Source organism: Oryza brachyantha, chromosome 9, assembly GCF_000231095.2.
Source record: "Oryza brachyantha chromosome 9, ObraRS2, whole genome shotgun sequence".
Lineage (NCBI taxonomy): Eukaryota > Viridiplantae > Streptophyta > Magnoliopsida > Poales > Poaceae > Oryza > Oryza brachyantha.
Genome location: NC_023171.2, coordinates 3,051,731 through 3,077,909, shown reverse-complemented (window position 1 = coordinate 3,077,909; position 26,179 = coordinate 3,051,731). Strand labels below are relative to the sequence as shown.

Sequence of the window (26,179 nt, the reverse complement as noted above, 5' to 3'; positions counted from 1 at the left end):
TAAAAATAGATGATGGAAAAGAAACAAAGCTGCTTGAAATATACTGAAATGGTCTCACTTTTTTTACAGAACAATGTTCAGTCATAAATAACTCAGTTATGAATTACTATTAAAAAGCAAAAGGCTTTGCATGAAGGGTATTTATACATGTGTGACTGTATGTAGGTAACATGATAATTGTGTTTCCTTTCATCCTTTGCTAACTGGAAATGTTTTTGTGAGTTACATTTACACAACTTGATATCATGGGTTTAAGCAATACCGTTGAGGCAAGGTCCTCCATGAGCAATTTTGCTAGCCCAAAATCAGCTGTTATGAAGAAACAATGGATATTCAGGTCACTATACTATCCAAGAATGAGGACAAATGTAGTCATTTTCATTTGTAATGAAATATATATGTTCTTACCAAGCCGGACGTTATCATCCTTCGTTAACAAAATGTTTCAACACTGTAACAACACAGGAGTCAAGGACATGTTAGGTAATTGATGATACCTGATGAATGGACTTGTGGATAGGAACAATTTGCATTTACCTTTGAGGTCACGGTGGAGCACACGGTTGCAGTGCAGATAGTCAAGCGCCAAGAGCAATTGTGTGAACCATCGGCACACCCTCTTCGATCACAGCAAGTACCAAAGAAGCAGTAAGTTTCTGACCCATTTACGATTTCTATTGCTTCTTGACGCTGTAATTGCCAGCATTTCATCTACTTACGGCGTGTTGGTGTGGCCCATATAGAGGCCCATGAGGCCCATACTAATTATGTATTTACCCCGCCTATCTAGGGTTTGAGAAGAATTCAAGAAATCATTAATTCTAACATGGTATCAGACTAGGGTTTTTCTCTCTCCCTCCCTCCCCTCCTCCCTCCTCCTCCGGCCGGCGCCGCCGCTGCCGGCAACCATGGCCGGCCGCAGGCCGCTGCCACCCCCTTCCTCTCTCTCCTTCCCTCCTTCCCACCTACCCCGCCACCCTGGCCACTGGCATTGTGGGCCAGGAAGCAGGCGCGCCAACACTGCCGCCGCCGGCCGGCGCGGGCGGGCCGGCCACCGCCGCCAGCGCAGATGCCACGGGCGTGGGTGCCGCCCTAGCCGCCTCCCTCCTGGCCGCTCCGACCAACGTCGTCACCACTGTCGCCGCGCCCTTCCCCTCATCCGCCCTTGCCCCCTACGCCGGCCTGGGCATGCCACCAGAGTACCTCACCACGATTGCCCTGATGCTGCCAGACGGTCCGGGCTCAGGGGCCGGACAGTCCAGCTCAACCTCTTTGTCTGACCAGATGGTCCGGTCGAACGGTCTGGCTCCTATGACCGGACAGTCCAACACAGCGGATGCCGCCCTGGCTGCTGCCCTCCTCGTAGCGAAGACTGAGTCTCTGGCGGCTCAGGAGCGGGTTCACGCCGTGGCTCTCGCTTGGGAACGTGAGCGCACTGTGACGGTGGCTCTAGCTCGCCAGGTTGCTGAGGCTGAGCACTACCTACTCCTCTCCGCCAGTCCACGGCCCATCGTCCCCTTCATCGACACAACTTCCCGCCCACCTCCGTCCGATGTTCCCGGTCCCCGACTCCACGCCAGCGACCCGATGGTCACCCAGCTCCACCTCTAGGCGGTCGGGGTCTAGAACATCATCCACCTCCTACGGACGTTGGCAGGACCAAGTCCTCCTCGCCGATACTCCTGTGCAGGCGCGGGACGGGGTCTGGCTACACGATAGCATCGTCGTGTCCTGGATCTTTGGGACCATCTCCCTCGATCTCCAAGATGTCGTCCGCACTCCCGGCGGCACCGTGCGCCAGGCCTGGCTGGCCCTCAAGGGCCAGTTCCTCGGCAACACCGAGGCCCGCACCCTTCAGTTTCATGCGTAGTTCCACACCTTCACGCAGGGGGACCTCTGTTGGCAAGTACTGCCGGAAGATGAAGGGTATGGCGGATGCTCTTCATGACCTCGGCTGCTGTCACGCCCTGAGTTTTACCCCAGGCAAGAAATAATTAAATAATGCATAAAAAAATAATTTGTTAATTAAAGTTCAGGAGAAAAGCAGTGTAATAAATTAATTTAATTTAATTGGAAGCTTTTCGGATGTTCTAAAATGTCCCGGAAGCATTTTTTAAATGATTAACAGGATTTATATTTGAATTGCAGTCAATAAAATTTGCTCTAATAAACTTAATAAAAATTGGCAAAATTGGAGGCAATTTCTTTTTTTTCCCTCCTTCCTTTTTCTTTTCTTTTTCCCTTCTCCCCTTTTTCCTTTTTCCTTTTTCTTTTTCTCTTTTCCTTTCTTTTTCTCTCCTGGTCGCACCTCGTCTCCTCCCTGTACAATCCTCTCCTCCTCCCCAAGCCATGCAGCCTCATCTCTATCTCCACCAAAGAAATCAATTCCAATTAATTAGAATTCTAAATCTTATCTCTTTGAAACCTTATCTATTCCTTGTTAATAGGAGATGGGTAACAAGATCTATCTCTAGCTTCCTCCTATAAATACCCCCTACACCCTTGCCTCTTTTCCCCGTCTCCCTCTCCCGTGCATCTCCAGTCGTCCCTTCCGCCTCCGCTACAGCTGTGCTGCCCCTATCCCAGCAGCTGCGCAGCAAGCCGCTAGCAGCCCTGCTACATCCTGGTTCGCGGCACGTCGCCGACTGGTCTCTCTCCACCAAATTTCAGGTTCGCATATATTTTATTCTTGCGAATCAATCTAAATTAATCTACCGTTTAATTGTTCAGGTTTTCTAGCCTAACAGCGAGGAACAACCGCAATCCGTCGCTGATCTCTCCACCAAACCTCAGGTTTGCATACGTTTTATTCATGCGAATCAATCTATCATTAACCTACCGTGTAATTGCTTAGGTTTTCCAATCTATTAGCTAACGCGAGATTGATCTACAGTATGAAATTCTATTTCGTACACGTAGATTGGTTTAACGTTAAAGTCGTCTAATTCTAGTTTAGCGAGTCGTTAAATCTCACGGGCCGTTAACTCCTGCCGTTGTTTCGCTAACAGTTCACGGTTTCACGTATCGGATCTAATTTGTCGTACGAATCTCTAATTCGTGCATGAATTGGTTCTGTCGTGTGAATGCGTGTACTGTCTGCAATTTCCCGAGTCATGGCCCAACCCGCACACGACGTCCTCCATCGCCTCCTTCGGCCCACCCCTTTTCCTTCTCCTCCCTCGTGCTCTGTCACGCCCGGGGTTTTATCCCAAGCCTAAATCGTAAAAAGAAATCCGTAAGCAACAATTGGCTTAATTAACTCAGGAAAAATCCCTCTAAAAAGAACCTAATTCAATTAAATCGAGGCTCGCAAATCGATTAACTGGATTTAAATTCAAATTGCAGAAGTATAAAATTTGGCCAAACAAAATAATTTAAAATTCGGCAAAAGTGGGGTTTTCCTTTTTCCCTCCTTTTTCCTTTCTTTTTCCCTTCCTTCTCAAATTGGGCCGAAGTCCAATTTTCCTCCCTTCCTTTTCTTTTTCCTTTTTCTTTTTCCTCTCCTCCTTCCCGGGCCGGCCCAGCCGAGCCGGCCCACCTCTCCCCGCCCGGCCGGCCCAGCCGAGCCGGCCTCCCGCTCCAGCCTCCTCCGCCCGCGCGCGCCTCCGCCTGGGCCGCCGCCCGGCCCAGCTCGCTCGCGCGTCCGCGCCCGCGCTCGCCGCGAGTCCGTCTCGCCTCCCTCCTCCCCTCGCGCCACTGACAGGTGGGGCCCACCTGTCAGCGACCAGGTTTCGCCAGCGCCCCCGCCTCCGCGTCGCGCCAGCCGAGTCCGCCGCCGCCCCGAGTCCTCCGCCGCGCCGCCGCTGCAACCACCGCCGCAACCGCCGCCGCCGAGTTCGCCGCGTCGTCGCCGACTCGGTCTCCACCGGCCGCTCCGCCCTAGCCGGCGCCACCACCTATAAAATCCTCGCGCCGCCGCCCCGCCGCCACTTTCCCCCTTTCCGCCGAAGCTTCCCTCCGTCGCCGTCAGCCGCCGTTTTCCCCGTCGGCCGTTGGACGTCGCCGCCCACCCGCGTCACCACCTCCGCCTCGTCCTCGCCGACCTTCCGCCGGCCCTCGTCGCCACCGGTGGTCGCCGAGCTTCGTCGCCGCCCCTTCGTCCCTTCCGCCGCCGTGCCCCGTCGTCTCGACGCCGTCGGCCGATCTCGCCCCCGAACGTCGCAGGCCGTCGCTCGTCTGCGTCATCACCTCTGCCTCATCCTCGCCGACCTGCTGCCGCTCCTCGTCGCCACTGGTGAGCGCTCCGCTCCTCTCTCCCTCTTTCTCCCCTCTTCGCCGCCGCTGCCGACCTCCCCGTGCAAACGGTAAGTGCCGGTCGCCGTCCGCCGCGTCACCCGCTTGTCGCCTTCTCGTCGTCGCCGTCACGCCGTTGTTGCCGTGCCGTTCGCCATCGTCACCGTGCGCCACTGCTCCGGTTGCGCCGCCGCTCCGGTCGCGTCCGCCGCTCAGCCGCCAAGCTGCGTCGCTGCCTGGCCGACTCCACCCCACTCCTCCCTCGTGCTCCCGCCTAGCTCCTCTGGCCGCATCCGGTTGCGCCGCCGCTCCGCAGCGCCGTCGCGCCACCGTCGCCCGGCACCGACCGATCTCATCGCATCGGCCGTCGTCGCCGCGCCACCCCGGTGAGCCCGCTCTCCTCCCTTCCTCTGTTTCTTCGTGCGACCGCAAGTGCGCCCCGCCACTCGCCGTCGGCCGACGTCCTCCGCCGCCACCCGATCCCGCGAGCCGTCGTTTGGTGTCGGGCGCTGCCGGTGCTCGCCGTTGCATCTCCGCCCTTCGCCACCATCGTCGCGCGGCCACCAAGCCTTCGCTGCCTGCGCCCGCCGTCGCCTCCACCTTCCGGCGCCATCGTCGTCGCCCCTCCACCTGCCGTCTTCGTCCGTGCCGACTCGTCGTCGCCGTTCTCGTCACCACCTTCGCCTCCGCTGACCACCAACCGCCGCTCTGCTGTCGAGCCGTCGCCGGCCGTCACTGTCCCCGCGCCGCCGTCGAGGCCGTCTCTCCTCTCCTCTCTCGCTGCCACTTGGCCGCTCCGCTCCACCGCCGCTCAGCCACCCTCTCCCTCCGCTCTGCTCCGCCGCCGCTCCGAGCCGCGCCACCCCGCCGCGGTCTCTGCCTCCTCCTCGCCGACGCCGTCGTCGCCCTTCGGTCGCCGGTCGGTGTCGCCGACGTCGACGCCCTCGTGCCGCCGGTCATCGCCATCGCCACCTCCCCTTTCCTCCTCGGCCCTCGCCGTCGCCGCCGCTCCCGCCGCCGCTGCTCGCGCCGCCGACGTCCTCGCTTCCCGGCCGCCGCCGCCAATCGCCGCCGTCCGCCGCATACCCGCCGGTCCGCGCCGCCGTCCGCCGGTCGCCGCCCGCCGCGCCGTCGCGCCGCGAGCCGCGAGCCGCGCGCTCTGCTCGCTCCTCTCTGTCCTCTCTCGCTGACGAGTGGGACCCACCCGTCAGTCGTTCCCCGCCAGCCCCTTCCTCTCTCTCCTCCCCGGGCCCGCGTGTCAGCCGCCCACCTCCCCCTCTCTCTCACCGATAGGTGGTCCCCACCTGTCAGCCGTCAGTTCCTCTCTCCTCGCTGACGTCAGCAGCCCCATTAATTGCGCAATAATTGATTTAGGACTTTTCTGTTTAGTTAAAAACCCAGAAAACTTCTAAAATTCATAAGTAATCCATCTAGTCTCCGTTTAGGTCCATTCAAGTTTCATTAAATCCAGAAAAATGCCAAGAATCCATTAAAAATAGTTTCTTTCTCTGTTTCAGTAGTTTTTTAGCCTGTTTTGTTTGTTTTGCCTTGTTTGTCGTAGGTTTTGACCCCGTCGCAGCGCCGTTCGTTCCCGAAGTCGTCGCCGAAGTTCCTCGTGGGTCTAAGCAAGGCAAGTGGCACCCTTCTTTGATCATATTGAACCCATGATTATAAAATCCCCCGCTTTTACATTCAAACATGCATTGTTTTATGCAAATCTATTTATTGTATTTATCTATTGGGCGTTTACCTTTATATCCGTTGATTCCCATTTATTATTGTCATCCCAGGGTTAATTTGACTAGAATTAGGGTTAGTCAATGCTTAGCCATGCTTAGTTCAACTAGCTCACCAATTATTATTTAATTATTGTTGCACTTTGGTACACCTTCAATGGTTGTTATCATTATTCATTTCCCGATGTGGTTTAATACAACTAAAATATTGCTTATGGTGGGCTGTGGGTGCATGGTTTTGAGAGTCGTGCCCATGGCAATTAAGGACCGGTTCTCGGGAAACCCTGAAGGTCTTACACGTACTAACCACAAGCCAGAATGGGCAACGGTGAGACTCGTAATCTAGCTTGTCCCTATTCGACGTACCCAGGCAAGGGTAGGTGTGATGGAGTATGGACGGGCAATCGTGGTGTAACGAAAGCTTCTCCTGCTTCCGGATCTACCAAGGCACAAGAGGGGACTGCCCGACTTGGTGTAAAGGAGGGGGTGAAACCTGAAGTGTGGTGCGATTGTCTAGGGAGGGTTAGGTGAAAGGTCTTATCATGGTTTCCGTACTGAGGTATCGTGGTGATACGTTGGGGCATGGTAACATGCTTGGCAGCCATGTCTTGTGGGTAAAGTTGTACACCTCTGCAGAGTAAAACTATTCGAATAGCCGTGCCCGCGGTTATTGGGCGAACCGACAGACTCACTGGGATTAGTTGAACCCCTTTAATAATTTTATTAATCTTGGAACTGGTTTGACCCTGCGCAATGTGGTGTAACGTTGGCAGTGGTTTGGGTCTGTCGCAACGTGGTTTAACGTTGGACAGAGGGTTGACCCTATCGCTACGTGGTGTAACGTTCGACAGCGGTCTGGGCCTGTTGCAACGTGGTGTAACGTTGGACAGTGGATGATTATTTTAAATGTTTACTTCACTTTTATTTCAGTCTATTTTATCTACTGTTTTGCTAAATTACTGCAGCTTTTGTGCAAGTTAACCTTAGCCTATCCTTGATACCCTGTTGCATTCATTATTCTCCCTCTCTTGGGTGTTACTTGTTGAGTACGGTGGTTTGTACTCAGCCTTGCTTAATTTTCCCCCCACCAGAGCAAGCGCCAGAGCCGGTGTCAGAAGAAGGTTGTTCCGAAGGTTGAAGTAAGGTTCAGTCCGCCGTCGAGAGTGCCTGTGGTGTGGAGCCGTCTTCGCAAGCTGAAGCTGAAGATTAGATGGTCTAGTCTTGTTTTCCTCTTTCCGCTGCATTTCGATAGATAATTGTTTTTATTTGTTTTTAAGCCGTGGAACTGTGTATTAATTTGTCATAGTGTGTACTCGGGCTGATGCCTGGACCGAGATTTAATACATGCTATTGTTCAGAAATTTGGTGTAAATTTCTGGGCGTGACAAGTTGGTATCAGAGCCAATCTTGACCGTAGGATGAGCCAAATGGAAACCCTAGGAGCCTTCTTTCATATGCATTAGATTTTGCAAAATTTGAGTCGTTTAAAAAAAAGAGTCGAGTCTTTTGGTTTTGAAAATTTAGCTGAGCATACTTGCTTCTCAAACCTTGATCTCTATAGATGTGTGTCATCCCATCGACGAGCCCGTCCCTTCGTCGCAGCAGTCGACAACGACTTCAGCTGATCAAGTGTCAAGACCGAAGATTCAAGTTCTTCCCGAGGTGAAGAGTCAGGTCTGCGCTACTCCAAGCGTCGCTCTCAAGTTGAAGACAAGTCGTTCAAGAGTCAAGCGTTGCTTCTTCAGTCGTCGCAGCCGTTTCGAGCCGTAGACGTTACCCTAGCATCGCCTTTTAGTCGTTGCTTGGTAGTTTTTGTGTGTGTAGGTTTGTTTTGGGGTTAGCGGTTCACCATAACAAGTGGAGGCGTTATGGTCGTACCACCAGGAGTTGAGTGCTCTTTTAAGTGTTTTAATCCAGATCAGAAAATTTCACTCGAGTAATTCAAGAAAAGCCCCTTTGATTTTCTCCTCTGCCTTTGTTCTCTCCTTCTGCTCTGAAGATGGTGAACACAAGGAACAGTAACCGCAACAACAATGGAGCAACTGGAAGTCAAGAAAACCATGAAGGTTCGCGCAATGGACCGCCACCGCCGCAACAAGAGGACCCGATGATTGCCCAAGTTCTAGCCAACCAGGCTCAGATGATGACCATGATGATGCAACAGATGCAACAACAACACCAACAGGTGATGCAGCTTTGGATGAATCAGCAGCAAAATCAACACCAAGGACCACTGCCAGCACAATCAAGGTTATCAGAGTTTCTTCGAGTTCGACCACCGACGTTTGCGAGCACAACCAACCCGATGGAAGCAAATGACTGGCTACATGCAATCGAAAAGAAGCTGAATCTTTTGGAGTGCAGTGATCAAGAGAAGGTCGCTTTCGCGACTCACCAACTGATGGGACCCGCCTCCGTTTGGTGGGATAACCTTCTGGCTACTCGGACTGCCACTACAGATATCACTTGGGACGAGTTCTGCAATAGTTTTCGGAAAGCTCATGTGCCGGATGGAATAGTGGCACAGAAGAAGCGAGAGTTTCGTGATCTACAACAAGGGGATATGACAGTTACAGAGTATCTCCATGAGTTCAACCGCCTAGCACGTTATGCCCCGGAAGATGTGCGCACCGATGCTGAAAGACAAGAGAAGTTTCTTGAAGGATTGAATGATGACCTGACCAAACAGCTGATCTCAAAGGATTTCGCGGACTTTGAGAAGTTAGTGGACAAAGCAATCTGCCAGGAGGACCAGTGCAACCAGATGGATCGCAAGAGAAAAGCGGAACAAGTCAACACAGGAAAGAACCAGAAGCCACGTTTGCACTTTGGACAACAACAGGGGTCTTCGACACTGATTGTTCGTCAACACCGACCTTTCAACCCAAGCAACTACAACCCCCATGACAACGACAGCAATGGAGGACCACTGCAGCCCTTATCAGCACTGCCACCGCCAAGCCGGGCAACACCAGCTCAGAAGCCAGGGGTTTGTTTCAACTGCAACAGACCGGGTCACTTCGCCAAGGAGTGTCCACAGCCAAGACGCAACAAACCAGGATTCGTGCAAGCCCAAGTCAATCAAGTCTCAGCCAAGGAAGCTCAAGCCGCACCCGAGTTTGTTCCAGGTAAGTTCTGCCAACTCTAGGCTGCTTGTCTGCACCTCTTTAACAGCTCCTCCGAATCTCGGGGACGAGATTCTGTTAAGGGGGGTGGATTTGTCACGCCCGGGGTTTTATCCCAAGCCTAAATCGTAAAAAGAAATCCGTAAGCAACAATTGGCTTAATTAACTCAGGAAAAATCCCTCTAAAAAGAACCTAATTCAATTAAATCGAGGCTCGCAAATCGATTAACTGGATTTAAATTCAAATTGCAGAAGTATAAAATTTGGCCAAACAAAATAATTTAAAATTCGGCAAAAGTGGGGTTTTCCTTTTTCCCTCCTTTTTCCTTTCTTTTTCCCTTCCTTCTCAAATTGGGCCGAAGTCCAATTTTCCTCCCTTCCTTTTCTTTTTCCTTTTTCTTTTTCCTCTCCTCCTTCCCGGGCCGGCCCAGCCGAGCCGGCCCACCTCTCCCCGCCCGGCCGGCCCAGCCGAGCCGGCCTCCCGCTCCAGCCTCCTCCGCCCGCGCGCGCCTCCGCCTGGGCCGCCGCCCGGCCCAGCTCGCTCGCGCGTCCGCGCCCGCGCTCGCCGCGAGTCCGTCTCGCCTCCCTCCTCCCCTCGCGCCACTGACAGGTGGGGCCCACCTGTCAGCGACCAGGTTTCGCCAGCGCCCCCGCCTCCGCGTCGCGCCAGCCGAGTCCGCCGCCGCCCCGAGTCCTCCGCCGCGCCGCCGCTGCAACCACCGCCGCAACCGCCGCCGCCGAGTTCGCCGCGTCGTCGCCGACTCGGTCTCCACCGGCCGCTCCGCCCTAGCCGGCGCCACCACCTATAAAATCCTCGCGCCGCCGCCCCGCCGCCACTTTCCCCCTTTCCGCCGAAGCTTCCCTCCGTCGCCGTCAGCCGCCGTTTTCCCCGTCGGCCGTTGGACGTCGCCGCCCACCCGCGTCACCACCTCCGCCTCGTCCTCGCCGACCTTCCGCCGGCCCTCGTCGCCACCGGTGGTCGCCGAGCTTCGTCGCCGCCCCTTCGTCCCTTCCGCCGCCGTGCCCCGTCGTCTCGACGCCGTCGGCCGATCTCGCCCCCGAACGTCGCAGGCCGTCGCTCGTCTGCGTCATCACCTCTGCCTCATCCTCGCCGACCTGCTGCCGCTCCTCGTCGCCACTGGTGAGCGCTCCGCTCCTCTCTCCCTCTTTCTCCCCTCTTCGCCGCCGCTGCCGACCTCCCCGTGCAAACGGTAAGTGCCGGTCGCCGTCCGCCGCGTCACCCGCTTGTCGCCTTCTCGTCGTCGCCGTCACGCCGTTGTTGCCGTGCCGTTCGCCATCGTCACCGTGCGCCACTGCTCCGGTTGCGCCGCCGCTCCGGTCGCGTCCGCCGCTCAGCCGCCAAGCTGCGTCGCTGCCTGGCCGACTCCACCCCACTCCTCCCTCGTGCTCCCGCCTAGCTCCTCTGGCCGCATCCGGTTGCGCCGCCGCTCCGCAGCGCCGTCGCGCCACCGTCGCCCGGCACCGACCGATCTCATCGCATCGGCCGTCGTCGCCGCGCCACCCCGGTGAGCCCGCTCTCCTCCCTTCCTCTGTTTCTTCGTGCGACCGCAAGTGCGCCCCGCCACTCGCCGTCGGCCGACGTCCTCCGCCGCCACCCGATCCCGCGAGCCGTCGTTTGGTGTCGGGCGCTGCCGGTGCTCGCCGTTGCATCTCCGCCCTTCGCCACCATCGTCGCGCGGCCACCAAGCCTTCGCTGCCTGCGCCCGCCGTCGCCTCCACCTTCCGGCGCCATCGTCGTCGCCCCTCCACCTGCCGTCTTCGTCCGTGCCGACTCGTCGTCGCCGTTCTCGTCACCACCTTCGCCTCCGCTGACCACCAACCGCCGCTCTGCTGTCGAGCCGTCGCCGGCCGTCACTGTCCCCGCGCCGCCGTCGAGGCCGTCTCTCCTCTCCTCTCTCGCTGCCACTTGGCCGCTCCGCTCCACCGCCGCTCAGCCACCCTCTCCCTCCGCTCTGCTCCGCCGCCGCTCCGAGCCGCGCCACCCCGCCGCGGTCTCTGCCTCCTCCTCGCCGACGCCGTCGTCGCCCTTCGGTCGCCGGTCGGTGTCGCCGACGTCGACGCCCTCGTGCCGCCGGTCATCGCCATCGCCACCTCCCCTTTCCTCCTCGGCCCTCGCCGTCGCCGCCGCTCCCGCCGCCGCTGCTCGCGCCGCCGACGTCCTCGCTTCCCGGCCGCCGCCGCCAATCGCCGCCGTCCGCCGCATACCCGCCGGTCCGCGCCGCCGTCCGCCGGTCGCCGCCCGCCGCGCCGTCGCGCCGCGAGCCGCGAGCCGCGCGCTCTGCTCGCTCCTCTCTGTCCTCTCTCGCTGACGAGTGGGACCCACCCGTCAGTCGTTCCCCGCCAGCCCCTTCCTCTCTCTCCTCCCCGGGCCCGCGTGTCAGCCGCCCACCTCCCCCTCTCTCTCACCGATAGGTGGTCCCCACCTGTCAGCCGTCAGTTCCTCTCTCCTCGCTGACGTCAGCAGCCCCATTAATTGCGCAATAATTGATTTAGGACTTTTCTGTTTAGTTAAAAACCCAGAAAACTTCTAAAATTCATAAGTAATCCATCTAGTCTCCGTTTAGGTCCATTCAAGTTTCATTAAATCCAGAAAAATGCCAAGAATCCATTAAAAATAGTTTCTTTCTCTGTTTCAGTAGTTTTTTAGCCTGTTTTGTTTGTTTTGCCTTGTTTGTCGTAGGTTTTGACCCCGTCGCAGCGCCGTTCGTTCCCGAAGTCGTCGCCGAAGTTCCTCGTGGGTCTAAGCAAGGCAAGTGGCACCCTTCTTTGATCATATTGAACCCATGATTATAAAATCCCCCGCTTTTACATTCAAACATGCATTGTTTTATGCAAATCTATTTATTGTATTTATCTATTGGGCGTTTACCTTTATATCCGTTGATTCCCATTTATTATTGTCATCCCAGGGTTAATTTGACTAGAATTAGGGTTAGTCAATGCTTAGCCATGCTTAGTTCAACTAGCTCACCAATTATTATTTAATTATTGTTGCACTTTGGTACACCTTCAATGGTTGTTATCATTATTCATTTCCCGATGTGGTTTAATACAACTAAAATATTGCTTATGGTGGGCTGTGGGTGCATGGTTTTGAGAGTCGTGCCCATGGCAATTAAGGACCGGTTCTCGGGAAACCCTGAAGGTCTTACACGTACTAACCACAAGCCAGAATGGGCAACGGTGAGACTCGTAATCTAGCTTGTCCCTATTCGACGTACCCAGGCAAGGGTAGGCGTGATGGAGTATGGACGGGCAATCGTGGTGTAACGAAAGCTTCTCCTGCTTCCGGATCTACCAAGGCACAAGAGGGGACTGCCCGACTTGGTGTAAAGGAGGGGGTGAAACCTGAAGTGTGGTGCGATTGTCTAGGGAGGGTTAGGTGAAAGGTCTTATCATGGTTTCCGTACTGAGGTATCGTGGTGATACGTTGGGGCATGGTAACATGCTTGGCAGCCATGTCTTGTGGGTAAAGTTGTACACCTCTGCAGAGTAAAACTATTCGAATAGCCGTGCCCGCGGTTATTGGGCGAACCGACAGACTCACTGGGATTAGTTGAACCCCTTTAATAATTTTATTAATCTTGGAACTGGTTTGACCCTGCGCAATGTGGTGTAACGTTGGCAGTGGTTTGGGTCTGTCGCAACGTGGTTTAACGTTGGACAGAGGGTTGACCCTATCGCTACGTGGTGTAACGTTCGACAGCGGTCTGGGCCTGTTGCAACGTGGTGTAACGTTGGACAGTGGATGATTATTTTAAATGTTTACTTCACTTTTATTTCAGTCTATTTTATCTACTGTTTTGCTAAATTACTGCAGCTTTTGTGCAAGTTAACCTTAGCCTATCCTTGATACCCTGTTGCATTCATTATTCTCCCTCTCTTGGGTGTTACTTGTTGAGTACGGTGGTTTGTACTCAGCCTTGCTTAATTTTCCCCCCACCAGAGCAAGCGCCAGAGCCGGTGTCAGAAGAAGGTTGTTCCGAAGGTTGAAGTAAGGTTCAGTCCGCCGTCGAGAGTGCCTGTGGTGTGGAGCCGTCTTCGCAAGCTGAAGCTGAAGATTAGATGGTCTAGTCTTGTTTTCCTCTTTCCGCTGCATTTCGATAGATAATTGTTTTTATTTGTTTTTAAGCCGTGGAACTGTGTATTAATTTGTCATAGTGTGTACTCGGGCATGGTAACATGCTTGGCAGCCATGTCTTGTGGGTAAAGTTGTACACCTCTGCAGAGTAAAACTATTCGAATAGCCGTGCCCGCGGTTATTGGGCGAACCGACAGACTCACTGGGATTAGTTGAACCCCTTTAATAATTTTATTAATCTTGGAACTGGTTTGACCCTGCGCAATGTGGTGTAACGTTGGCAGTGGTTTGGGTCTGTCGCAACGTGGTTTAACGTTGGACAGAGGGTTGACCCTATCGCTACGTGGTGTAACGTTCGACAGCGGTCTGGGCCTGTTGCAACGTGGTGTAACGTTGGACAGTGGATGATTATTTTAAATGTTTACTTCACTTTTATTTCAGTCTATTTTATCTACTGTTTTGCTAAATTACTGCAGCTTTTGTGCAAGTTAACCTTAGCCTATCCTTGATACCCTGTTGCATTCATTATTCTCCCTCTCTTGGGTGTTACTTGTTGAGTACGGTGGTTTGTACTCAGCCTTGCTTAATTTTCCCCCCACCAGAGCAAGCGCCAGAGCCGGTGTCAGAAGAAGGTTGTTCCGAAGGTTGAAGTAAGGTTCAGTCCGCCGTCGAGAGTGCCTGTGGTGTGGAGCCGTCTTCGCAAGCTGAAGCTGAAGATTAGATGGTCTAGTCTTGTTTTCCTCTTTCCGCTGCATTTCGATAGATAATTGTTTTTATTTGTTTTTAAGCCGTGGAACTGTGTATTAATTTGTCATAGTGTGTACTCGGGCTGATGCCTGGACCGAGATTTAATACATGCTATTGTTCAGAAATTTGGTGTAAATTTCTGGGCGTGACATGCTCCCACTGCTCGCCGTCATCACCGCGCCGCCCTTGGGTCGCCGCTGCTCCGCGTCGCCGTCACCATCGCTCGGTCGCCGTGGCCGCTAGCGCGCCGTCGCCGCTTGGCCGCTGCCGCGTCTCCCCGGCCGCCGCCGGTCCCTTTTCGCCTTTGCTCGTCTCTGCACGCGCAGGTTGCCACCACTGTCGGAGTGCGCCGCCTCTTCCCGAGCCCCTCCCCTTCCTCTCCTTGCCGCTGCCGCCCCGCTCTCGGACCGGCGTCACCTCGCTGTGCCGACCGCGTTGCCGCTCGCACTATTGGTCACCGCCCTGCGTCCGCGCACCCCGCCGTCGCGCTGAGCTGCATTGCCCCTCGCCTCGCCGGTTGTGCCTCGCCCGTGCCGCCGCGTCGTCCGTCGAGCCGCCTCTCCGCCCGCGCCGGCCCAACGGCTGCGCCGCAACTGCCGGGCGCCACCACCAGCCGCAATCCGCGCCGCCGCTAACCACCTCCCGCTTTCTCCGCGCCGCGTCCACCCCGGTCGCGCTAACCGTCTCCCCGCCCTACGCGCGGTGGCCTCCACCTTTAAACCCCCTCCCTGGCCGCCACCTTCTCCCTTTCGTCGTCACCTCTACGTTGCCGCCCTTCTCCGCCTCACCCACGCCCGGCCGATCCCGCCGCTCGAGCGCCGACGCCCCGCCTCGGGATGTCACCGATCGTCGCCACGGAGCACCGCTCTCGTCGCCCGTGCGCAGTTGTCATCGCGCAGCCGGACACCGATCGCCGCCCGAGCGTCGTCCTCCCCGCGCCCTCACCGTCGTCGTCCGTCGGTGAGCCCGCTCTCCTCCCTTCCTCTTTTTCTTCGTGTCGTTGCGCCGCCCGTCGCTCGCCGTCGGCCGACGCCCTCCGTCGCCACCCGGCCACCTCCGCTCCTTCTCGATCGCCCGTGCCTGTCGTCCTCCTCCGCCGCGACCAAGCTGCACGCCGCCGCGTCAGCGCCTTTGCCCGCCTCGCTCTGTGCCGCAGCCGCGCTGCACGTCGGCCTCGCCGTCACCCTGACCGGGCATGAGCCTCCGCTGGCCGCGCTGCGCCGTGTCGCCGCACCGCCGCCGCCAACTGCTCGCCGGGCCGGCCGCACCCGTCGAGCCGCACCGCCTCCCCCCCCCCCCCCCCCGTGCGTGCGCCGTTCACCGTCGCCGTCGGGCGCCGTTGCCGCCGTCGGCCGTGCGCCTCCTCTCTTCCTCGGTGCCCGCCTAACCGCCGATCCTTAGCACCGCCCCTCGCTGCGCCGTCGGTCGTCGCCGCCGTCCGCTGCCGTCGCGCCGACGTCGTCGACCACCGTTCTCCCGGCAGCCTGCCGCCTAACCGCGCCACCTCCTCCCGCGCGCAACCATCGCTCCTCTTTCCCCGGTCGCGCCGTCGCTCGCAACGGTCGCCACCGATCCCGCCGCTCCGCTCGCGCCGGCCCAACAGCCATGCCGCTTATCCCGTCCGTGCCGCACAACCACCTCCTCCACGCCGCGCGACGCAAAGCCATCGTTGCGCCGACGCTGCCGCCAGTCCCCGGCCGTCGTCGCCGCAGTTTCCCCCCTCCATTCTCCTCTGCCTCCCCGCGCACGCGCCACGCCGCCAAGCCGTCGTCGTGCGCCGCTCCTCCTACTTTCCCCGGCCATGCTCGGCGCCGCCCCGGTCTCCCCTCTTCTCTTTCTCCCCGGCCCTCGCCGCCGCGTCGCACGTCGTCGCCGCGCTACCTGACGCCGTCGCTCGCCAACTCCCTGCCGGACGTCGCCGCCGTCCACCACCCTCCGCCATCACCGCCACCCCCGCTGCCCTCCGCCGTCCTCCGCCGCCCTCCGCGCCGGACGCCGGTGCCCTCCTCTGCCCGGCCGAAGTCGTCCTCCCCCTCCTCTCTGTTCTGTGTGGCCGGCTAGTGGGGCCCACATGCCAGCCGGACACCCTGCCCTCTCTCTCCCTTCCCAACGGGGTCCACCCGTCAGCCACCCCCTCCCTTCTCTCTCTCCTCTCCTCCCCGGGCCCACGTGTCATCCCCTCAATCTCTCCTCTCTCCCACTGACAAATGGGCCCCAGCCGTCAGCCTCCTCTCACTCGTGCGCTGACGTCATGCCTCCGATTAATTGCGCAATAAATCAATAAGGTTTTTCTGTTTAGTTTAAAAACATAGATAATCTTCTAAAATTCATAAGTAATTCATCTAGTCTCCGTTTAGGTCCATTCAAGTTTCATTAAATCCAGAAAAATGCCAAGAATCCATTAAAAATAGTTTCTTCTCTGTTTCAGTAGTTTTATAGCCTGTTTTGTTGGTTTTGCCTTGTTTGTCGTAGGTTTTGACCCCGTCGCAGCGTCGTTCGTTCTCGAAGTCGTCGCCGAAGTTTCTCGTGGGTCTAAGCAAGGCAAGTGACACCCTTCTTTGATCATATTGAACCTATGATTATAAAGTCCCCTGCTTTTACATTCAAACATGCATTGTTTTATGCAAATCTATTTACTTTATTTATCTATTGGGTATTTACCTATATACCCGTTGATTCTCATTTATTATCATTGTCATCCCAGGGTTTATTTGACTAGAATTAGGGTTAGTCAATGCTTAGCCATGCTTAGTTCAACTAGCTCACCAATTCTTATTTGATTATTGGTTAAACTTCGATAGACCCTTAATGGTTTTGATCATTATTAATTTCCCGAGGTGGATTAATACAACTAAAATATTGCTTACGGTGGGCTGTGGGTGCATGGTTTTGAGAGTCGTGCCCATGGCAATTAAGGACCGGTTCTCAGGAAACCCTGAAGGTCTTACACGTACTAACCACAAGCCAGAATGGGCAACGGTGAGACTCGTAATCTAGCTTGTCCCTATTCGACGTACCCAGGCAAGGGTAGGTGTGATGGAGTATGGACGGGCAATCGTGGTGTAACGAAAGCTTCTCCTGCTTCCGGATCTACCAAGGCACAAGAGGGGACTGCCCGACTTGGTGTAAAGGAGGGGGTGAAACCTGAAGTGTGGTGCGATTGTCTAGGGAGGGTTAGGTGAAAGGTCTTATCATGGTTTCCATACTGAGGTATCGTGGTGATACGTTGGGGCATGGTAACATGCTTGGCAGCCATGTCTTGTGGGTAAAGTTGTACACCTCTGTAGAGTAAAACTATTCGAATAGCCGTGCCCGCGGTTATTGGGCGAACCGACAGACTCACTGGGATTAGTTGAACCTCTAATAATTTTATTAATCTTGGAACTGGTTTGACCCTGCGCAATGTGGTGTAACGTTGGCAGTGGTTTGGGTCTGTCGCAACGTGATTTAACGTTGGACAGAGGGTTGACCCTGTCGCTACGTGGTGTAACGTTCGACAGCGGTCTGGGCCTGTTGCAACGTGGGGTAACGTTGGACAGTGGATGATTATTTTAAATGTTACTTTGCTTTTATTTCAGTCTATTTTATCTACTGTTTTGCTAAATTACTGCAGCTTTTGTGCAAGTTAACCTTAGCCTATCCTTGATACCCTGTTGCATTCATTATTCTTCCTCTCTTGGGTGTTACTTGTTGAGTACGGTAGTTTGTACTCAGCCTTGCTTAATTTTTCCCCCACCAGAGCAAGTGCCAGAGCCTGTGTCAGAAGAAGGTTGTTCCGAAGGTTGAAGTAAGGTTCAGTCCGCCGTCGAGAGTGCCTGTGGTGTGGAGCCGTCTTCACCAGCTGAAGCTGAAGATTAGATGGTTTAGTTTGTTTTCCTTTTCCGCTGCATTTCGATAGATAATTGTTTTTACTTGTTTTTAAGTCGTGGAACTGTGTATTGATTTGTCATAGTGTGTACTCGGGCTGATGCCTGGACCGAGATTTAATACATGCTATTGTTCAGAAATTTGGTGTAAATTTCTGGGCGTGACAGCTGCCTGGTGTGCGACAAGATCTTGGTGCTCCATGTCCTGAGGGGTCTCAACAGCAACTACAACCTTCTCCGGACTTGGCTTCCTTGACAGCAGCCCTTCCCCACTTTCTTGCCGGTTCGCGATGACTGCTGCCTCAACGAAATCATCCGGGGCCTCTCGCCTGGCTTGTCCTCCTCATCCACCTCCACCGCTCGTCACTGCGCCACCGGCTTCCTCGGCCCTGCCTGCCACTTCTCTCCTTGGCGCTCCTCCCCCCGGGCCAAGCGGGGGTGGGGGGTTCGTACCGGGCGCCGTCACTAGAGTGGGCATAGTGGTGGTGGTGGAGGTTCAGGTGGGGGTGGTGGTTCAGGTGGGGGCAGTCGTGCTCCTCATGCTGCGACACCTGCTCCTGGTGCTCCCTGGCCATCCTTCAGCAACCCATGGTCAGGGCACATCTTGATGTGGCTGTTCCAGACTTCGGGAAGCGGGGCTCGCCCTCCACACCAGCTCGTGGCCATGTTCGTTGGCCCTGCTTCCATGGTGTCCTGGGCTCTTCCCACTCTGGCTCGACCGCCTCCAGCATGGCCGGGGGGCTAGGACCAGATGGCACTGGCCCAGTCCTTCAGCACCATGTAGCTGACGCCGCCGGTCAGCGCGGAGTGGATCACTGACTCGGGAGCCTCGTACCACACCACGCCTAATGCTAGTATCCTTTCTTCCGTCCATCCTCCCCATCCCTCCTGCCCTTCTGCCATCATGGTTGGCAATGGTTCTTGCCTTCCTGTCACCTCTGTGGGCTCTGTTCCTGGTTCCGTTCGCCTTCCTAATGTTCTTGTTGCTCCACAGATGGTCCACAACATTCTTTCCATTCGCAAATTTACTGGTAACAATTCATGTTCTGTTGAATTTGACTCTTATGGTCTTACTGTGAAGGATTTGGCTTCCCGGCATCCACTCCTCTGATGTGACAGCTAGGGACCCCTTTACACCCTCCATCTTCCTGCTTCTGCTGCTTCATCGCCTCCACCTTCGTCCGTGGTTTTGCCACTACCGCTTCTTATACTACTTGGCACCGCCAACTTGGTCATCCCAGTCGCGACGTTTTGGCCCGACTCAGTCGTAGTGCAGATCTTACTTGTACTAGGGAAACTGATGGGCATTTTTGTCATGCTTGTCAGTTAGGCCGTCATGTTAGACTTCATTTTCCTTCTTCTTCTTTGCATGCGAGTCATGCCTTTGATCTTATTCACTATGATCTGTGGACCTCTCCTGTCATCGGTCTTTCTAGCTTTAAATATTATCTGGTGATTGTTGATGATTTATCCCACTACTCTTGGACTTTTCCATTGCGCGCTAAGTCTGACACGTTCTCCACGCTCCTCCACTTCTTCGCCTGGGTCACCACTCAGTTCGGCCTCACCATCAAAGCCGTCCAATCTGACAATGTTCGCGGGTTCGACAATAGTGCCTCTCGTGCCTTCTTCCTCTCCCGTGGTGTTCATATGCGCATGTCTTGTCCGTACACCTCCCCGCAGAACAGCAAGGCTGAGCGGATGATCCGCACCATGAATGATGTGGTGCGCACCCTCCTTCTCCAGGCCTCCCTTCCTGCTCGCTTCTAGGCCAAGTGACTCCATACTGCCACCTACCTTCTCAACCGACTCCCCTCCACTACCTCCCTAGCTCCCACCCCACACCATGCCCTTTTCGGAACTCCTCCCCAGTACGATCACCTCCGTGTCTTCGGGTGCGTCTGCTACCCTAACACCTCTGCCACCACTCCTCATAAGTTGGAATCTCGTTCGACTCGGTGCGTGTTCCTTGGCTACTCCCCTGACCACAAGTACCGCTACTTCGACCTCACCTCTCGTCGAGTCCATCTCTCCCGGCATGTTGTGTTTGATGAGTCAGATTTACCCTACTCCACCTCAACTACTCCCTCTCCTGATCCCACCCTAGAGTCCGTGTTTCCTCCTGACCCGGTGGTCCAGCCACCTGTCTCTGTGTACCCTTCTCCTGTAGGAACTCCACTTCCGGTGGTCACAGCTATGCCACGCGCGACCCCGACGTCCTCTCCTGGCCCACCGGTACTCGTCTACCGGTGTAGGTCGGCACCGGCCCTGGTGCCGGCACCACCGCCTCCGCAGCTGGCCGGTCCGAACCTAGGGGCCAGACGGTCCGACCCTGACCCTCTAGCTGGCCGTGAGGTCCTGTCGGCCGGTCCGGACACAGGGGCTGGACGGTCCGGCCCCAGCCCTCTGCCTGACCATGAGGTCCGGTTCGAACGGTCCGGACCCATGGCCCAGACGGTTCGGCCCAATCACTCGGGGCCATCTTGATGGCTCCTTGGACCGCTACAAGGCTCGTTTGGTTCTCTGGGGCTTTACTCAGTAGCCTGGTGTGGATTATGATGAGACTTTCAACCCGATCGTGAAGCCTGCCACAGTGCGCGCGGTTCTCTCGCTCCTGGCCCGTGCATTAGCTAGATGTCAAGAACGCGTTCCTCCATGGCACCTTGTCTGAGACAGTTTACTGCAGCCAGCCAGAGGGGTTTGTGGATTCCAGTCGTCCTGACATGGTCTGCCGCCTCAACAAGTCCCTCTATGGACCGGAGCAGGCTCCGCGGGCTTGGTACAGGTTTGCCACGTTCTTGGTCTCCATGGGGTTCACCGAGTGCAAGTCGGATACCTCCCTATTTGCCTACCATCGTGGCCTTGACACTGCCTATCTGCTGCTGTATGTTGATGACATCATCCTTGCGGTGTCTGGTCAGCCCTTGCTTTAACGCATCATCTAGTCCTTGCAGCAGGAGTTTGCTATGAAGGATTTTGGTGTGCTCCACCACTTCCTAGGTCACTGTTGAGCCTTGCCCTTCTGGCCTCTTCTTTCACCGTAGATAGTATGCTCTTGACATTCTAGAGCGGGCCGAGATGACTGATTGCAAGCCGTGTTCCGCTCCTGTCGACACTTAGGCCAAGCTTTCTACAGACTTAGGCGATCTTGTCTCTGACCCGACTGCCTACCGGAGCCTTGCTAGTGCCTTGCAGTACCTCACTTTCACTAGGCCAGACATCACATACGCCATCCAGCAGATCTGCCTCCATATGCATGATCCCCGCTAGTCCTACCTCGCTGCTCTAAAGCAGCTTCTACGCTATGTTCGTGGCACCGTTGACTATGTCCTGGCCCTTCACCGGTCCAGTTCCACTAAGCTCATTGTCTACACCGACGTTGACTGTGCTAGCTGTCCGGACACTCGCCGCTCCACCTCCGGCTACACCGTTTTCCTCGGCGGCAACCTTGTCTCTTAGTCGTCAAAGTCGTCCAAGCGTCAGCCCGTTGTTTCCCGCTCCAATGCTGAGGCGGAGTACCGGGCCATTGCAAACGGTGTGGCTGAGGCTTCATGGCTCCAACAGCTCTTGGCGGAGCTCCATAGTCCGCTCGCCAAGAGCACTCTCGTCTACTGCGACAACGTCAACGCTATTTACCTCTCCACCAACCCAGTTCAGCATTAGGCGGATGAAGGATGTGGAGATCGACTTGCACTTTGTCCACGACTGAGTTGCTGTCGGCCACGTTCGAGTTCTCCATGTCTCGACTACCTCCCAGTTGACTGACATCTTCACCATGGGTCTCCCCTTGTCGACCTTCTCGGAGTTTCGCTCCAGTCTCAACGTCGCCAATGGCTAGTTGTGACTGTGGGTGGGGTGTGTTCTTGTGTGTTCTTTCTTTCTTGTCTAGTCTTGAACTCCGTTGCGCCGGTAAGTTCAGACTGCGGGGGGTGTTGGTGTGGCCCATGTAGAGGCCCATGAGGCCCATACTAATTATGTATTTACCCCACCTCTCTAGGGTTTTGGAAGAAATCAAGAAATCATTAATTCTAACACGGCGACTTATGTTCTTACCTCTTCAGAGAAAAGGACACCCCTTGCCTTCTTGATCCTCTTAGCCCTGTGATTTTGGTGTCAGTAACTTGGAAAATTGAATGGTAAAATTTTAGGAACAGTTAAAGTGTGAAAATGTGGGGGCAGAGGTCTTACATGCCACCTCCTCCACAGTAACTTGTCACAATGCAGGCAGAGGTCCCCTGCAACCATCAAAGAGAGAGAGGGAAAAATAACTTAAAAACCTTTCATCTAAAGGAATGCCAAATTATTCCCAGAACAGAATTCAAGTTGAGATTTTTTTACCTCATCAACCCAACCGTCCTTGTAGTCGACGATGTACGGGTTGCTGAGGCTCGCCATCAGAGACATCTGTGCAGCCAAGAAAAAGCATCAAAATCCATTACCAAACCATCTGTCCTCTCCTCCCAAGCATTCAATCAGGTACGATGCAGCCAAGAAAAAGCATCAAAAGGGACTAATTTTTCAATCCATTTAGTCAAACAATTTTTTTTGTAAACCACAAAGTGATTTTGCAAGCAAGTTCAACACCAACAGCTCATGGTGCAACAACATGCTGCAGCTCAAGCCGGGAAATGAATGAACAAAGGGTTGGGTCAGCTACAGGTTTTACCTCCGAGTAGGCCGTGCACTGGAACTTGTCGTTCTGCTTGGAGTATGTGACATATAGTAGTAAGAATACTAAAAATATTAAACAGACACCAGCGTCAGCCGTGAGGAGCGGGACGGAGGAGGCGCAGCGCAGGCGGGCAGGGCCCCGACGGCCGACTCATATTGACACGAGGTCCGGTGAAGACCACCCCGACCTCCGCTGCCCGCACTGCCCGCATCCGGCCGGTAGCCAGCCGGCCTCCGCGCGCAGCAGCTGCCTCCGCCACCCCGGCCTCTGCTGGCAGCTGCTGCCTGCCGGACCCAACTGTCGCCGACCGCCCCCTACGTCCGACGCATGCAACGGACGTGTCCACCGCCCCAGGAGCGGCCGGCGTTAGTTGTCTACATCTGCGTCGCTCCATCGGGGTACGACACCACCGTCGGCCGCATGGAGGGGGACAGGAGGAGGCGCAACGCGGGTGGGCAGGGCGGGACGAAGGCGCCGAGGAAGAGGAACCTGGGGAGCGGCGGGTGGCGGGGAGCGATCGACGGGGAGGGAAAGGGGAGCAGCAGCAGGCTAGCCGCCCAGACGTCCATCTCCGCCATCTTGAGAGGGGACAGAAAGAGCAGGGAACGAAGTGAGCACCCAGAACGGACCAGAGCACAAGAGAGACGACGATGCGGTGTGGAGCCGCGGGACCGTCGCAACCAATGAACCTGCAGGAAAGAACAAACACATTAGAGGCCAGAGAAATAACCCGCAAAAGCAAAGGAGGAACGGAAGCGAACCGGACCGCACAAACCTCAGCACACAAGAGCATCACCCGGCCAATGCCATGACGGCAGCAAGAAAGAGATGTGCAAAAGAAACGAACGGAAGCAAGAAGCTGAGCGAGGCGAGGCGAGCGAGAAAAAAAGGAAGAAAACGAGCAGAGCGAGCTGAGCGACGGAGAAGAAAGGCAAGGCAGTAATTGCTGACAAGACAACAGAGGGTAGCTGGACCCACCGAACAGATCGCACGACAACTGATGGCAGCGCCTCCCCCGCGACGGAGAGAAAAAGAAAGCGCGAGGCGCCGGTAGGAAGGCACGACGACTGAAGAAACCCACAGGGCCCCACCCGGCAGGGAGCGGTGTCAAGAGATAGAAAGACAAAAAAAAAGAGGGGCAGAGAGGGCCAGCGGTGAACGTGGCATGAGGGGCCAGGAAGCGCGCCCCACGCGCTGCGGCGGGACCCAGCGTGACGGGAGCAAGCAGCACAGCGTAGACGGCGACGCACAAACCGGACAGAAAGCAACAAGAGAACAAAGCGGCGTGAGAGCACAGTGGTAACAGCGAACTGTTCCAGGAAGAGGAAATCATCCGACGTGGACACCCCCAGTGCCCTCCCAATCTGCCACCCTTTAAGTATTTAAATTTTCCAAAAATGCATTCATCTTCAACCATACCCTTTCTTCTACATCTCACATCAGAGAAAACGGCTGTGCTATACTCATGTTGTCAGCAAGGACCATTCATATAGGGCAAGCATGTTGAGGACACGAGCGTTGAGACTTCATCGTGGCCTATGGCAGGATGCACTCAGCAGCATCAAGCGTCGTGTCTTCCACGTACAGAGAGGTTGTTGTAGGGATACGGGTAGGCTACAATAACATAAAATAAAATTTTCTACCATGCCATACAAGTATGAATCATTCTCATACGACGTGCATCGATGTAATTGAAGTAGTTGATCATTGTAGTCTAATATTCTCTACTCGATGTACATGCACCTCAGGACGCAACATTGTCAATCAACACTGCAATCTAGCGGTGCCTCTTATGGTATCCACACGAACAGGGAAGAAACGCCATGCGTGAATGTGCTAGTGTCCGCGTGCGGCTAGGGTTTGGCTCGGGAGGAGGATGACTAGGGATTTTGAACATGATGAACCAGCCTCCTCGCCCATGTATATAAAATATCTAAAACCAGGCCTACAAGGCCCGTAGAAGTCCTACTGGGATCCCTATCCAAACTAAGACCATATTGGATCAACATCATATTCCCGTATTTTAGCCCATTAAATGTGTGATCGTAGGTTCATGAATACTCTGTTGGAACCCAAGAACTCCTTTTCGGTCCACGTGTCAAAAACGGCTCCTAGCAGAACATATTGACCTGTTGTTAACGCCAGATTTTGGCAAATAGTCGTTATGGATTGAAACGCGGTTGAAGACCGAATTGGATAGGAAGGCTCGAATCGGCTGGGGACAGGAAAACTGGGTGCCGTGTGGTTGCAGCCGATAGAATCCGGGTCGGACAGGAGTGAGAGTCCGATTGGGCCTAAATCTTGGAGATATGTTCGGTGTTTAACTGTGAGTCCGTGTAGATTAATTAGGATTTATCTCGAAGTTTGTTTAGGATTCTGTTATTTAATTAGAGTTCGAGCAATGTAAAGTCAGGTAGTAGCAGATTCTTATCCGGTTAGTTATTTCTCGGGGGCTATAAATATAGGTGCCCGGGGTCCTTGTAAATTATCTTGAGATCAATTCAACTTGGCGCATCACCTCAAATCTTCGACTTGCTTAAGCTTTCGGCGTGGGGTTTGTCAGCTTCGCAATGTAAGTTCTTGTTCGTCGAAACCCGTCAATCAATTAAGACAGAACTGTCTCGGTTAAGTCTGATCTTTTGCCTGGTTGATCGGCAGGCTGGGTTCTCCTATTATTTTAATCTGTTTTAGCTTAAGGTAATGGTAGTTCTCGATCAAGTTCTCCTGAGTTCATCTGTCCAATCTGTTCGTACGAGCCTGGTTGATCTGATTCTGTCTCAATTCGGTCCGATCATTTGAGTTTGCTAAGTTCATGTTATCAGATTGGATTGGAGGGTTTGCAAGGGTTTATTGCTGGAGTTCTAGCCGACATTATTTCAAGTAGTCTATTGATTAGTTTATTAGCTTCATCGATCTTCACATTCCTGTGGTCATATCGTACTAGATTATATACTGTCTCGGTTAGGTCTGATCTATGTATGTTTGGTGCGATGTATCCATAGGAGTATGTTTGATCGGCTGAGATTAATGAATTAGTCGGTGGATTATGTTGCTTTGCTATCTCATTATTTGCATGCTATAATATTCATCTGACATCATGCGTGGTTATATTTAGATCTGTACTGTGTCGGTTAGATTCAATCTTCTAGATCTGGATTGGGCACGTATTATTGATGTTTATTGTTTTATGCTAGTAATTAGTGTAGTATTCCAGTTTACGTATTATTCCATGTTTAGTCTAATGTCGGCTAATGATTTCGCGTGCGGTAAGTGCTGGAGTAGTTCGATCGGCAGATTAATCTGAAGACTGTCTTGGTTAGGCCCGATCCTTTAAGATTAATTGGCTGATTAGCTTATTTAGTGTTTATCCTACCTCTGATTTAGCCGATCGGACATGTTTATAATTGTGATCATGAAATTCCTATAAAACCGATCCTATACTCTATCACCTAGGGTCCTGGAACGGTACCGGCTGCTCGGCCGATAGCGATTTCATGGTTAACCGTTTTCTATGTTATATCTTATCAGTTACAGGATCAAACTAACTGGCACGCCCAGTATTTCTAAGAATTAGGTCCTGCACTTGAATGGTCTAAGATTGATTTTTAGGCCTACGTGTGTGACCGCCGATGGGGCTCCTGATGGGGAATCACACTAGAGGGGGCCTAGATACTTGTCACGCCCAGAAATTCCTCACA

At 54.6% G+C, this 26,179-nt stretch overlaps 1 protein-coding gene across 5 annotated transcripts in view; it reads right to left on the bottom strand.

The window, feature by feature from the left end:
- Positions 1 to 23,333, bottom strand: part of LOC107305519 (serine/threonine-protein kinase Nek6-like) — a 62,039-nt gene extending 38,706 nt beyond the window's left edge. For 3 of the 5 annotated variants that reach the window (XR_005812418.1, XR_005812419.1, XR_005812416.1), the window contains exons 1-7: positions 22,476 to 23,205; positions 22,148 to 22,213; positions 21,998 to 22,044; positions 21,863 to 21,908; positions 538 to 619; positions 409 to 451; positions 263 to 309 (exon numbers count right to left, since the gene is read on the bottom strand). Coding sequence is in view for 1 of the 5 variants with exons in the window: in XM_040527405.1 (XP_040383339.1) it covers positions 263 to 283 (21 nt within the window). In the remaining 4 variants the exon portion in view is untranslated. Of the gene's footprint in view, positions 1 to 262; positions 310 to 408; positions 452 to 537; positions 863 to 21,862; positions 21,909 to 21,997; positions 22,045 to 22,147; positions 22,214 to 22,475; positions 23,206 to 23,256 lie in introns of those variants that run through there. The other 2 variants (XR_005812417.1, XM_040527405.1) reach the window with 2 other exon arrangements.
- Positions 23,334 to 26,179: the final 2,846 nt, after the last annotated feature.